Genomic DNA, 16,367 nt, shown 5'->3' with positions numbered 1-16,367 from the left:
GAGCAGAAACAGCATTGATTGGTAGATGAGTGAGGAAGTGGAGAGCAGAAACAGCATCGATTGGTAGATGAGTGAGGGAGTGGAGAGCAGAACCAGCATTGATTGGTTGATGAGTGAGGGAGTGGAGAGCAGAAACAGCATTGATTGGTAGATGAGTGAGGAAGTGAAGAGCAGAAACAGCATTGATTGGTTGATAAGTGAGGAAGTGGAGAGCAGAAACAGCAGTGATTGGTTGATAAGTGAGGGAGTGGAGAGCAGAAACAGCATTGATTGGTTGATAAGTGAGGGAGTGGAGAGCAGAAACAGCATCGATTGGTTGATGAGTGAGGAAGTGGAGAGCAGAAACAGCATCGATTGGTTGATGAGTGAGGAAGTGGAGAGCAGAAACAGCATCGATTGGTTGATGAGTGAGGGAGTGGAGAGCAGAAACAGCATCGATTGGTTGATGAGTGAGGAAGTGGAGAGCAGAAACAGCATTGATTGGTTGATAAGTACAGACGTTTAGGGGAGAAGCTGTACCTCATTGGGTGCAGGTCAAACATAGGAGGCTGCAGCTCGGCCAGTTCTATGGAGGTGATGCCCACGGCCCAGATGTCACACAGCTGGTTGTAACCTCCGTTCTTCTCTACCGCTGCTACCTCTGGTGCCATCCTGGACAGATAACAGACATATTATACCCATCCTGGACAGATAACAGACATATTATACATCTCACTGCTACCTTCCTGGACAGATAAGACATATTATAGTCTTGTCTACATATGTACACGTTTTACATCATCTCCTAGAAATTAGGACAGTAATCACGCAGCACGTACTGTACGCCTAACACAAGCATGTATATCAGCTTGACCATTTCACTACTGGTGTTTTATACAGAATGTACAGTGATTCGGGAAAGTATTCAGACCTTCAAATGTTCTACATTTTGTTACGTTAGAGCCTTATTCTGAAATGTATTAAATACATACCCCATAACGGCATCACAATACCCCATAATGACATCACAATACCCCATAACGACATCACAATACCCAATAATGACATCACAATACCCCATAATGACATCACAATACCCCATAATGACATCACAATACCCCATAATGACAAAGCCAAAATTATTTTATTTAGCAAACTTGTTGATGTAGAAAACATAAATTATTTACATAAGTATTCAGACCCTTTGCTATGAGACTTGAAATTGAGCTCAGGTGCTTCCTGTTTCCATTGATCATCCTTGAGATGTTTCTACAACTTGGAGTGCACCTGTGGTAAATTCAATTGATTGGACATGATTTGGAAAGGCACACACCTGTCTATATAAAGGTCCCACAATTGACAGTGCATGTCAGAGCAAAAACCAAGCCACGAGGTCGAAGGAATTGTCTGTAGAGCGCCGAGACAGGATTGTGTCGAGGCACAGATCTGGGGAAGGGTACCAAAACATTTGAAGCATTAAAAGGTCCCCAAGAACACAGTGGCCTCTGGAGGAAATTTGGAACCACCAAGACTCTTCCTAGAGCTGGCCGCCCGGCCAAACTGAGCAATTGAGGGAGAAGGGCATTGGTCAGGGAGGTGACCAACAACCTGATGGTCACTCTGAAAGACCTCCAGAGTTCCTCTGTGGAGATGGGAGAACCTTCCAGATGTTCTCTCTCTGCAGCACTCCACCAATCAGGCCTTTATAGTAGAGTGGCCAGATGGAAGCCACTCCCCAGTAAAAGGCACATGACAGCCTGCTCGGAGTTTGCCAAAAGGCACCAGTAGACTCTTAGACCATGAGAAACAAGATCCTCTGGTCTGATGAAACCAAGATTGAACTTTTTGGCCTGATTACCAAGAGTCACGTCTGTAGGAATCCTGGCACCACCCTGAATCCTGGCACCACCATTTTCAGTGGCAGGAACTGGGAGACGAGTCAGGATCGAGGGGAAAGATGAACGGAGCAAAGTACAGAGAGATCCTTGATGAGAACCTGCTTCAGAGTGCTCAGTTCTTCAGACTGGGGCGAAGGTTCACCTTCCAACAGAACAACGACCCTAAACACACAGCCAAGACAACACAGGAGTGGCTTCGAGACAAGTCTCAATGTCCTTGAGTGGCCCAGCCAGAGACCGGGCTTGAACCCAATCAAACATCTCTGGAGAGACCTAAAATAGCTGTGCAGCGACGCTCCCCATCCAACCTGACAGAGCTTGAGAGGATCTGCAGAGAAAAATGGGAGAAACTCCCCAAATACAGGTGTGCCAAGCTTGTAGCGTCATATCCAAGAAGACTTGAGGCTGTAATCGCTGCCAAAGGTGCTTCAACAAAGTTGCTGAGTGAAGAGTCTGAATACTTATGTAAAATGTAATATTTCAGTTTATTTTTAATAACTTGTTTTTGCTTTGTCATTATGGGGTAATGTGTGAAGATTGATGAGGGAAAAATACATTTGATAATTTTGTGTTAAAAGTCAAGGTACATACAGTATGTCTAGTTAAGCAATAAGACATAAGAGGCAGTGCTGAATTAATACAGTCACATCTAAATGGTGTTGTTCGGCCCGACTCCATGGAGAGAAAGAAAGCCTACGTCCCAAATGGAACACTATTCCACTACTCCCTATATAGTGCACTACTTTTGACCCGAGCCCTATGGGCCCTATCAGTCCTAGGGGGCCTGGTCAAAAGTAGTGCACTATAAAAGGAACAGGGTGCCATTTGGGACTCACTAGTAAAGAGTCCCGACGGAGGACTGAGTCCCGACGGAGGACCGTCTCAGGGAAAGACTCACCAGTAAAGAGTCCCGACGGAGGACTGAGTCCCGACGGAGGACCGTCTCAGAAAGACTCACCAGTAAGGAGTCCCGACGGAGGACTGAGTCCCGATGGAGGACCGTCTCAGAAAGACTCACCAGTAAGGAGTCCCGACGGAGGACCGTCTCAGAGAAAGACTCACCAGTAAGGAGTCCCGACGGAGGACCGTCTCAGAGAAAGACTCACCAGTAAGGAGTCCCGACGGAGGACCGTCTCAGAGAAAGACTCACCAGTAAGGAGTCCCGACGGAGGACCGTCTCAGAGAAAGACTCACCAGTAAGGAGTCCCGACAGAGGACCGTCTCAGAGAAAGACTCACCAGTAAGGAGTCCCGACGGAGGACCGTCTCAGAAAGACTCACCAGTAAGGAGTCCCGACGGAGGACCGTCTCAGAGAAAGACTCACCAGTAAGGAGTCCCGATGAAGGACTTCCTCTTGGCAATGGTGGCTGTTATTTTGGCTGCTACTCCAAAATCAGCTGGAATAACAAGTGACAAGATGCATTAAGGATATATCACACAAACAAATCAAATCAAATTAGTCACATGCCCCCGAATACAACAGGTGTAGGTAGACCTTACAGTGAAATGCTTCCTTACAAGCCCCTAATCAACAATGCAGTTTACAAAAAAAACGGTTAAGAATAAGAAATAAAAGTAACAAGTAATTAAAGAGCAGCAGTAAAATAACAATAGTGAGACAATACACAGGGAAATACACAGACTATATACAGAAAGACACACACGGCTGAGGGCCATGAGGTAGCCTTTATAGGTGTTCACAGAGGTTGAATATCTCACCTAGTTTCACATGCCCGTTGTCTGTTAGGAGGATATTAGCACCCTGAAGAAAAGAACCCAAAAATCGGACCGTTATTAGCACACCAATGTACTAATAGAGACAAATACTGCCAACCTGCACTGCATAGGAGGGTGTATATATATATAGGAGGGTGTATATATAGATGCAGGGGTAATAGGCTGTTCCATCACGCTGAGGAACTGAACAACAATAGCTTTTTCAAACACTTCCTCTTTGCATAAAACCACAAACTATCACGTGTGTTATATCATCTTTCACTGGTTGTTATGAAGTGATTGCAATTGTGTAGCTAGCAGGCAATACTATAGTGAGTAAGTCAGTATTGTAGCTAGGCTGGTCTATGATTGACAGGTGTCTGTCAGCATCCTGCAGAGAGGGAGAGACGGAGGGAGAGACGGAGGGAGAGACGGACAGAGAGACAGAGAGACAGAGAGACAGAGAGACAGAGAGACAGAGAGACAGAGAGACAGACAGACAGACAGACAGACAGACAGACAGACAGACAGACAGACAGACAGACAGAGGAGAGAGCAACAGAGAGAGAGAAAGGGTGAGAACAGAGATAGAGGGGAGATGAGAGAGAGAAGGAGAGAGAGAAGAAAGAGAGAGTGGGCACCACAGAGAGAGATAAGAGAGAGAAGGCAGAGGAAACAGGAAACTCTCTCTCTCTCTGTAGAAGTAGAGATATTCTATGGACCTAACCGTGACCCACTGTGATAACACAGGCAGTCTGATACTAGGCATGAACTGGGTTCAAGCTGAAACCACTGGCAGTGACGCCATCAGTCACATGCATCCATGGTACACTACACACCCCCAGAAAGCCAGCCAGCCTCTCTTCCTGCGTCAACACAAACAACGTGCAGGGGTAATATTGTAGGCTGTGTTTTTAGCCTCTCTGACAGCCCCGTCATCATTTAGCCTCCCTGACAGCCCCGTCGGCATTTAGCCTCCCTGACAGCCCCGTCGGCATTTAGCCTCCCTGACAGCCCCGTCGGCATTTAGCCTCCCTGACAGCCCCGTCGGCATTTAGCCTCCCTGACAGCCCCGTCGGCATTTAGCCTCCCTGACAGCCCCGTCGGCATTTAGCCTCCCTGACAGCCCCGTCGGCATTTAGCCTCCCTGACAGCCCCGTCGGCATTTAGCCTCCCTGACAGCCCCGTCGGCATTTAGCCTCCCTGACAGCCCCGTCGGCATTTAGCCTCCCTGACAGCCCCGTCGGCATTTAGCCTCCCTGACAGCCCCGTCGGCATTTAGCCTCCCTGACAGCCCCGTCGGCATTTAGCCTCCCTGACAGCCCCGTCGGCATTTAGCCTCCCTGACAGCCCCGTCGGCATTTAGCCTCCCTGACAGCCCCGTCGGCATTTAGCCTCCCTGACAGCCCCGTCGGCATTTAGCCTCCCTGACAGCCCCGTCGGCATTTAGCCTCCCTGACAGCCCCGTCGGCATTTAGCCTCCCTGACAGCCCCGTCGGCATTTAGCCTCCCTGACAGCCCCGTCGGCATTTAGCCTCCCTGACAGCCCCGTCGGCATTTAGCCTCCCTGACAGCCCCGTCGGCATTTAGCCTCCCTGACAGCCCGTCGGCATTTAGCCTCCCTGACAGCCCCGTCGGCATTTAGCCTCCCTGACAGCCCCGTCGGCATTTAGCCTCCCTGACAGCCCCGTCGGCATTTAGCCTCCCTGACAGCCCCGTCGGCATTTAGCCTCCCTGACAGCCCCGTCGGCATTTAGCCTCCCTGACAGCCCCGTCGGCATTTAGCCTCCCTGACAGCCCCGTCGGCATTTAGCCTCCCTGACAGCCCCGTCGGCATTTAGCCTCCCTGACAGCCCCGTCGGCATTTAGCCTCCCTGACAGCCCCGTCGGCATTTAGCCTCCCTGACAGCCCCGTCGGCATTTAGCCTCCCTGACAGCCCCGTCGGCATTTAGCCTCCCTGACAGCCCCGTCGGCATTTAGCCTCCCTGACAGCCCCGTCGGCATTTAGCCTCCCTGACAGCCCCGTCGGCATTTAGCCTCCCTGACAGCCCCGTCGGCATTTAGCCTCCCTGACAGCCCCGTCGGCATTTAGCCTCCCTGACAGCCCCGTCGGCATTTAGCCTCCCTGACAGCCCCGTCGGCATTTAGCCTCCCTGACAGCCCCGTCGGCATTTAGCCTCCCTGACAGCCCCGTCGGCATTTGGCCTCCCTGACAGCCCCGTCGGCATTTGGCCTCCCTGACAGCCCCGTCGGCATTTGGCCTCCCTGACAGCCCCGTCGGCATTTGGCCTCCCTGACAGCCCCGTCGGCATTTGGCCTCCCTGACAGCCCCGTCGGCATTTGGCCTCCCTGACAGCCCCGTCGGCATTTGGCCTCCGTGACAGCCCCGTCGGCATTTGGCCTCCGTGACAGCCCCGTCGGCATTTGGCCTCCGTGACAGCCCCGTCGGCATTTGGCCTCCGTGACAGCCCCGTCGGCATTTGGCCTCCGTGACAGCCCCGTCGGCATTTGGCCTCCGTGACAGCCCCGTCGGCATTTGGCCTCCGTGACAGCCCCGTCGGCATTTGGCCTCCGTGACAGCCCCGTCGGCATTTGGCCTCCGTGACAGCCCCGTCGGCATTTGGCCTCCGTGACAGCCCCGTCGGCATTTGGCCTCCGTGACAGCCCCGTCGGCATTTGGCCTCCGTGACAGCCCCGTCGGCATTTGGCCTCCGTGACAGCCCCGTCGGCATTTAGCCTCCGTGACAGCCCCGTCGGCATTTAGCCTCCGTGACAGCCCCGTCGGCATTTAGCCTCCGTGACAGCCCCGTCGGCATTTAGCCTCCCTGACAGCCCCGTCGGCATTTAGCCTCCCTGACAGCCCCGTCGGCATTTAGCCTCCCTGACAGCCCCGTCGGCATTTAGCCTCCCTGACAGCCCCGTCGGCATTTAGCCTCCCTGACAGCCCCGTCGGCATTTAGCCTCTCTGACAGCCCCAAAGAAAGAAAAATGGATAGACTTCATAAATCATTATGAAAAGTATGAAAAAAAAAAATAGCAAGTACAATTGGAAAAAAAAGGTGTGATGACATGATCTTTCAATAATGTGGTATACACCCCCCAAACACAAAAAACTATGTTTATTTGTTGCAAGGGTTCATTCAGTGAGACAGTTGTAAAAGGAGACAGCGAGAGTGTGTTTTTGGTACAATAGAGTACCACAGTGTGAGTCATAATACCCATAAAACCTAGCGGTCAAACAGGGAAATGGTTCCAATCGGTTTTTTCCACCATTCATTTTTTCCGTAGGGGATTTTTAGGAAGACTTCATATGAGGGTTTGTGTTTAGTGGAGGCTTACTCTGGCGTGACGTTTTGATAACCGTGTACATCTCTCTAGGACAAGGTGACTTTTATCAATATATTCGCCCTGTATTTACCGCCAAAATTAAATGTTAATTAGCTGCTAATGTGGCTATCATAAAGAACTACAAATACCATGATGGTCTGGATGAGACTGCCGAATCGAGGCAAAGGTAAGAATCTCTGGATTAACTATCTAATTGGCACAATACCTGTTAGTAAAGGTGTCAGCTAGAGATGACGTGTAGGAGCATGCAGGGATTTGTAGTTTTGGATGTCTACTTTGATGCTAATTAGCATTTTTTAAATCTAAGAGTAAATGGAGATTAATATATTGATATAAAGTCACCTTGACTTTGAGATTTCCACGGTTGTCAAAATGTCACGCCAGAGTAAGCCTCCACTAAACACAAACCCTCATATGAAGTCTTTCTAAAATCCCCCACGGAAAAAATGAATGGTGGAAAAAAAACAAATTGGAACCATTTCCCTTATTATTTTAAGTGTTTTTAAAATCCCTTATGGGGAAAAATGAATGGTGGAAAAACGATTGGAATCATTTCACTGTTTGAGTGCTAGGTTTTATGGGTATTATGACACCTCCACATAGGGGCTCTATACCTTGATGTCACGGTGCATTTTTTCCCTGGAGTGTAGATATCCCAAACCCTGTGAACACAAAGAGCTATGTTAGAGACCTGGTTGAAATGGCAAACTTGGGAGTCAAACCAGAAGTTTAAATTTCCTTAAGGGCCGGTTTCATGGACCCAGATTAAACCTAGATCTGATCTGAACTGTGTTCAAATACTCATACTAACTGCACAATTTGTGATGTAAATTGAGTATGTAGTACGCTTTTTGGTCATAGTATGGATATAGTTAGTATGCCAAAAGTTCCCAGATGTCGTACTACATTCGCCAAAATATGAAGTATACAAGCAGTGGACACTATTTACGTGGTTTTAGGGCCCATAATGCAATTCTTCAGAAAATGGGTGTGGCTTCAAAACGTTTTCAGATTTGATGAAAATATGTAGCCAAAGTCCGACGAGAGCGGAAACAAATTCATTGCTGACAAATGTTAAGAAAATATTGAGCAATGTAATAAAGTAAACGACTTTTCAAATAAGTTAGGCGACACACGTTGTTTGCTGACAATTTGTTAGCTACGCTAGCCTTACAAACCGCATAGCATATCATTAGAGCAGTTGCTTGTATGCACCCGGTACGTTAGCTAGCTAGCTAACTAGCATTAGTTGACTAGTAATACATTGACCGTGGCAGTATATTAACTATATGCTATTTAACTACCCAACGTGTATTAACGTGATCATTCATGTCATTCTTAGTTAGCTAGTTGGTATAGTCGTTGTGCGTTCTCAATAGACATTGTCGATGAAGCCGTAAGATGTCTAGCTAGTAAATCGTTAGCTACGCTAACAAGCTAGCAAGAAGTTGCATAGCAACAGCATCAACTTCCGGGTTAGACAGGCAAAGTGCTAGTACGCTTAACTAAAAGGATACTTTCCATTTACAGTATACTAAAATGAACTAATAGTATATACTCATTAAGTATGTAGTATACAGTATGTTAGTTTGGGTATTCCAACACAGCTATGGACTTTAAAGGACACTTCCATTTGATTCATTAGTCCATTGTTGATTTAATCCCAAAATGTTTTGCATATCAGCAATCATGTTTTCAAGATATATAACTTTGAAAATACAGAAATGTATCATATGATGCAAAATGCATCATACCAGCTGTATTTTATTGTATTTTGAAAGTTATATATATTGCTGACATGCAAAACATTTTGGGATTATATCAACAATGGACTAATGAAACCAAATAGCAAAAAATTGTTTTTAGGGGTGGAGTTTTCCTTTAAAAAGCACTTTACACAGAGATACCATTTGAGCCTCGCTTGTAGGTCCTGGGGTTGCACGTATCAATCGTCTCTGAGTAGGAGTGCTGATCTCGGATCAGGGCCTCCCTATGCATGTAACCTCATTCACTGTGACGTGAAAAGGCAAAACTCTGATCTTTAAAATCAGTACTCCTGCTCTGAGACTGGCCCCAGGAGTAGGCAGCATCTGTGTCAAGGAAACTGTCCCCAAGTGTAATCACCTGTATGGTCTCTCTGCAGACGTAGGCTATCTGCAGCTCGGATAGGGGACCCGTCACTGAGAAATTAAAAACAGACAAACATGATGGTTACGCTGCCCTAAAAGGCCATTTGTATAGTTTATTATAAATTGTCAGATAGGATTCTGTCTGTAAACTGTAATCTATGCAAACAGTGTGATCATACCATAGGGGGAGAGATTAAACATTTAAGAAATAAATAAACCATCATTTATAAGTAATAAATCAGACAATAATTTGACAATATAACTGTGATGATATGCGAGAGAGAGAAGACACGAAGAGAGAGAGGAGACAGAGAGAGAGGAGACAGATAACACACCATGATATATGTCCTGTAGAGATCCTCCCCCACAGTACTCCATACAGATCCACAGCTTGTCACGGCTGATACAGGGAGGGAGAGGAGACAGTTAGGAGCACACGAGGCAGTTAGGAGCACACGAGGCAGTTAGGAGCACACGAGGCAGTTAGGAGCACACGAGGCAGTTAGGAGCACACGAGGCAGTTAGGAGACAGTTAGGAGCACACGAGGCAGTTAGGAGCACACGAGGCAGTTAGGAGCACACGAGGCAGTTAGGAGCACACGAGGCAGTTAGGAGACAGTTAGGAGCACACGAGGCAGTTAGGAGGCAGTTAGGAGGCAGTTAGGAGGCAGTTAGGAGGCAGTTAGGAGGCAGTTAGGAGCACAGGAGGCAGTTAGGAGCACAGGAGGCAGTTAGGAGCACAGGAGGCAGTTAGGAGCACAGGAGGCAGTTAGGAGCACAGGAGGCAGTTAGGAGCACAGGAGGCAGTTAGGAGCAGTAAAACAGAGGGTGTATTCATTAGTGCAAAACGTGTTGCAATGAAAACTAGCGTGTCTTATTTGACAAGTTCAGGTAGGTCCTTCCCCGTTTCAGCCTGTTTGCTTCCTACCGAATAACCCCAGGGTTTACAATATACACAGCTAAATAGTTGGCAGAACATGAATGGCCTAACTTAGACACAAATGACCAAGAACAATATTAGGGCCGTATAATAAATATATAATTTTTTCTTCTCCTAAATTCTGTTTTCTCCGTTTAGTTTTTCCAGGTTTTCGCTCTCAAAAATCCAATTTTTTGAAAAACAAAAACAAAATTGAATGTTCCAAGTCCACAACAATGCTTAAAATCACATCAGGATACCGAAAAATCGTTTGTATTTATTTTTGGGTGTATTCAACTGCACACCTGCCAGAGACCGTTGTTTGGTTAGCAATGTTTCTGTAGTGCTCATGTGATTGCAGAGTTTGCAAAACAAAATGGCCACCGGATTGAAGCAACAAAAAAAATCATGATATCATTCTGCCAGGTAGGCAAAGGCTATTTTGTAGTTAACATTTCATTGAGAAGGTTCGGGGAAACTTTTTCCATAAGACTGTTTTCATTACATTAGCATCATCGCTAACAGCTACACAAAGCGGTAGACAAAACACACACAGACAGACAGACATTCCTGTGACGTTGCCTCTTCAGAAAGTTGAAGGAAAAGAAGAATCGCTGATGCATTTTGTTCATGTCTTATAATAATCTTGGACATATTTATGCATTGTTGAATTCCGTTTTAAATTTCTGGATTTCTTAATTCCGTCCGCGTTCTCAGAAACGTGAATTTTACAGGGCCCTACAATAGATCAGATTTTCTCTGATGATGCCAACTATGAGAAATAGATAACTGGCAGGGCAACATTGCTGCTAGAGCGATTCAATCCGCAAGTCATCCCAAAGATTATTGTTAGATGTGATGTAGGACGGAGAAGTACAGATGTCGATTAAGGCAGCCCCCCCGCACACCTCTCTGGTTCAGAGGGGTTGGGTTAAATGCAAAAGACACATTTCAGTTGACGGCATTCAGTTATACTGACTAGGTATCCCTCCTTTCCCTGTACAGTAAACACGTCAGATCTGACTGAAGACTACATTATTAAAGAGTAGCACCGTAAACCTTTTCTTATAGCTTACCTTTACATTCTAATAATACCTCTGGTCTGGAAATATCAAGTATCACTTCCTCACGTCCATCAGCTACCGACTATCACTTCCTCAAGTCACTCAGCCACAGACTATCACTTCCTCAAGTCACTCAGCCACAGACTGCTACAATGGTATATATAGTGTTGGCTTGCTCCTTACCAGAGGTAGCTCTGGGCCCTAGGGGTCAAACGTAGTGCACTACACAGGGAATAGAGTGCCACTTGTAACATATCCCTGGTATTGGAGTGTGGTCTAGGCTCTTACCAGAGGTAGCTCTGGGCCCCTGGTATTGAGGGTGGTATTGGCTCTTACCAGAGGTAGCTCTGGGCCCCTGGTATTGAGGGTGGTATTGGCTCTTACCAGAGGTAGCTCTGGGCCCCTGGTATTGAGGGTGGTATTGTCTCTTACCAGAGGTAGCTCTGGGCCCCTGGTATTGAGGGTGGTATTGGCTCTTACCAGAGGTAGCTCTGGGCCCCTGGTATTGGCTCTTACCAGAGGTAGCTCTGGGCCCCTGGTATTGAGGGTGGTATTGGCTCTTACCAGAGGTAGCTCTGGGCCCCTGGTATTGGCTCTTACCAGAGGTAGCTCTGGGCCCCTGGTATTCAGTGTGCTCTTACCAGAGGTAGCTCTGGGCCCCTGGTATTCAGTGTGGTCTAGGCTCTTACCAGAGGTATCTCTGGGCCCCTGGTATTGAGTGTGGTCTAGGCTCTTACCAGAAGTAGCTCTGGGCCCCTGGTATTGGAGTGTGGTCTAGGCTCTTACCAGAGGTATCTCTGGGCCCCTGGTATTGAGTGTGGTCTAGGCTCTTACCAGAAGTAGCTCTGGGCCCCTGGTATTGGAGTGTGGTCTAGGCTCTTACCAGAGGTAGCTCCCGAAGTAGGCCACTATGTTGTGATGCATGCATTCCTTCACCATGAAGATCTCCTGCTGGATGATGGAGAAGTCATCCCCTGGAAGCAGAGAATGAGAGAACTCAAGAGGCAGAAAAACACACCGGTGGGGTCATTTTAATCCATAGAGACGTGAAGGAGAAGCTCGTCCGATGTTGATCTCTTCTCGGCTGGGTCCTCATTTGGGACCAAAGTTCCTTGTTAAGAGACACACACAGACAACACACACACACACACGAGAGAGGGAGACACGCAACACACACACACACACGAGAGAGGGAGACACACACACACACGAGAGAGGGAGACACGCGACACACACACACACACATACAAACACACGAGAGAGGGAGACACACACACACACACACACACACACGAGAGAGGGAGACACACACACACACACGAGAGAGGGAGACACGCGACACACACACACACGAGAGAGGGAGACACGCGACACACACACACACACACACACACAAACACACGAGAGAGGGAGACACGCGACACACACACACACACACACACACACACACACACACACGAGAGAGGGAGACACGGAACACACACACACACACACGAGAGAGGGAGACACGCGACACACACACACGAGAGAGGAAGACACGCAACACACACAGACACACACACGAGAGAGAGAGACAGAGACAGACACACATTCTCATTTGACTGATGGTATTCTGCATAAACCTCCCCTCCATATTAATATTAATTAACGGAGGAAAAGTTAAAGCACGTTGGACAGAATGAATCACTAAATCTTTCCCCTTCCGTTGCCAAACCACAGAACATTTTACTCCATTTCAATGTGCCCGGATGGATAAAATATTTCCACAGTGTACCATAACACTGCATTGTGCATATAGACAAAATTAACAAAATGGTGTCCTATAAATGTATTTATGTAGCTACTAATGAATAAAGCACTACTACTGCTGTTACAACCACCACCAATACTACCACCAATACCAATACTACTACCACCAATACTACTAATACTACCACTACTACCACTACTACTACCACCACTACTACTACTACTACCACCAATACTACTAATACTACCACCACTACTAATACTACCACCACTACTACTACTACTACCACCAATACGACTAATACTACTACCACCAATACTACTAATACTACCACCACTACTAATACTACCACCACTACTACTACTACTACCACCAATACTACTACCACCAATACTACCACCACTACTACCACCACCACTACTACCACCACCAATACTACCACCACCAATACTACTACCACCACTACTACCACTACCACTACTACCACCACCACTACTACCACCACTACTACCACCACCACCACCACCAATACTACCACCACCAATACTACTACCACCACTACTACCACCACCACCACCACCAATACTACCACCAATACTACTACCACCACTACTACCACCACCACCACCACCACTACTACCACTACCACTACTACCACCACCACTACTACCACCACCACTACCACCACCACCACCACCAATACTACCACCACCAATACTACTACCACCACTACTACCACCACCACCACCACCAATACTACCACCAATACTACTACCACCACTACTACCACCACCAATACTACCACCAATACTACCACCACCACTACTACTAATACTACCACCAAAACCAATACTACTACCACCAATACTACTACCACCAATACTACTAATACTACCACCACCACCAATACTACCACCACTACTACCACCACCAATACTACCACCACCAATACTACTACCACCACTACTACCACTACCACTACTACCACCACCACTACCACCACCAATACTACCACCACTACTACCACCAATACTACCACCACCAATACTACCACCAATACTACCACCACCACTACTACCACCACTACTACCACCACCACTACTACCACCACTACTACCACCACCAATACTACCACCAATACTACCACCACCAATACTACCACCACCACCAATACTACCACCACCACCAATACTACCACCACCACCAATACTACCACTACTACTACTACCACTACTACTACCACTACTACCACCACTACTACCACCACCACCAATACTACCACCACCACCAATACTACCACTACCACTACTACTACCACTACTACCACTAATACTACCACCACCACTACTACCACCACCACTACCACCACCACCAATACTACCACCACCACTACTACTAACACTACCACCACCACTACTACCACCACCACTACTACTAATACTACCACCACCACTACTACTAATACTACCACCACCACTACTACTAATACTACCACCACCACTACTACTAACACTACCACCACCACTACTACCACCACCACTACTACTACCACCACCACTACTACTAATACTACCACCACCACTACTACTAATACTACCACCACCACTACTACTAATACTACCACCACCACTACTACTAATACTACCACCACCACTACTACTAATACTACCACCACCACTACTACTAATACTACCACCACCACTACTACTACTAATACTACCACCACCACTACTACTAATACTACCACCACCACTACTACTAACACTACTACCACCACTACTACTAATACTACCACCACCACTACTACTAACACTACTACCACCACTACTACTAATACTACCACCACCACTACTACTAACACTACTACCACCAATACTACTACCACCAATACTACTACCACCACTACTACCACCACTACTACCACCACTACTACTACCACCACTACTACCACCACCACTACTACTACCACCACTACTACCACCACCAATACTACTACCACCACCAATACTACTACCACCACCAATACTACTACCACCACCAATACTACTACCACCACCAATACTACTACCACCACCAATACTACTACCACCACCAATACTACTACCACCACCAATACTACTACCACCACCAATACTACTACCACCACCAATACTACTACCACCACCAATACTACCACTACTACTACCACTACTACTACCACCACCACTACTAACACTACCACCACCACCACCACTAATACTACCACTACTACTACCACCACTACTACTAATACTACCACCAATACTACCACCACCACCACTACTAATACTATCACCAATACTACCACCAAAACTACTACCACCAATACTACTACCACCACCAATACTACTACCACCACCAATACTACTACCACCACCAATACTACTACCACCACCAATACTACTACCACCACCAATACTACTACCACCACCAATACTACTACCACCACCAATACTACTACCACCACCAATACTACTACCACCAATAATACTACCACCAATACTACCACTACTACCACCACCACCACTACTAACACTACCACCACCACCACCACCACCACTAATACTACCACTACTACTACCACCACCACCACTACTAATACTATCACCAATACTACCACCACTACTACTACTACCACCACCACTACTACCACCAATACTACTAATACTACCACCACCAATACTACTAATACTACCACCAATACTACCACCACCACCACTACTAATACTATCACCAATACTACCACCACTACTACTACTACCACCACCACTACTACCACCAATACTACTAATACTACCACCACCAATACTACTACCACCAATACTACCACCACCAATACTACCACCACTACCACCACCACTACCACCACCACCACTACTACTAATACTACCACCACCACCAATACTACCACCACTACTAATACTACCACCACCACTACTACTAACACTACCACCACCAATACTACCACCACTACCACCACTACTAATACTACCACCACCACCAATACTACCACCACTACTAATACTACCACCACCAATACTACCACCACCACCAATACTACCACCACTACTAATACTACCACCACCACCAATACTACCACCACTACTAACACTACCACCACCACCACCACCACCACCACTAATACTACCACTACTACTACCACCACCACCACTACTAATACTATCACCAATACTACCACCACTACTACTACTACTACCACCAATACTACTAATACTACCACCACCAATACTACTAATACTACCACCAATACTACCACCACCACCACTACTAATACTATCACCAATACTACCACCACTACTACTACTACCACCACCACTACTACCACCAATACTACTAATACTACCACCACCAATACTACTACCACCAATACTACCACCACCAATACTACCACCACCAATACTACCACCACTACCACCACCACTACCACCACCACCACTACTACTAATACTACCACCACCACCAATACTACCACCACTACTAATACTACCACCACCAATACTACCACCACCACTACTACTAACACT

The 16,367-nt window shown here is 46.9% G+C and overlaps 1 protein-coding gene across 1 annotated transcript in view; it reads right to left on the bottom strand.

Annotated features, from left to right (window-relative positions):
• Positions 1–16,367, bottom strand: part of LOC129813250 (mitogen-activated protein kinase kinase kinase kinase 5-like) — a 168,282-nt gene that overhangs the window by 122,283 nt on the left and 29,632 nt on the right. Inside the window, exons 4-10 of the mRNA XM_055865550.1 lie at positions 11,938–12,028; positions 9,407–9,471; positions 9,067–9,122; positions 7,557–7,604; positions 3,597–3,639; positions 3,202–3,274; positions 520–651 (exon numbers count right to left, since the gene is read on the bottom strand). Coding sequence (XP_055721525.1) covers positions 520–651; positions 3,202–3,274; positions 3,597–3,639; positions 7,557–7,604; positions 9,067–9,122; positions 9,407–9,471; positions 11,938–12,028 — 508 coding nt within the window. The remainder of the gene's footprint in view (positions 1–519; positions 652–3,201; positions 3,275–3,596; positions 3,640–7,556; positions 7,605–9,066; positions 9,123–9,406; positions 9,472–11,937; positions 12,029–16,367) is intronic.

Source organism: Salvelinus fontinalis, chromosome 16, assembly GCF_029448725.1.
Source record: "Salvelinus fontinalis isolate EN_2023a chromosome 16, ASM2944872v1, whole genome shotgun sequence".
Lineage (NCBI taxonomy): Eukaryota > Metazoa > Chordata > Actinopteri > Salmoniformes > Salmonidae > Salvelinus > Salvelinus fontinalis.
The sequence above is the reverse complement of the archived record's forward strand: the minus strand, read 5'-3'. Positions and strand labels throughout refer to the sequence as shown.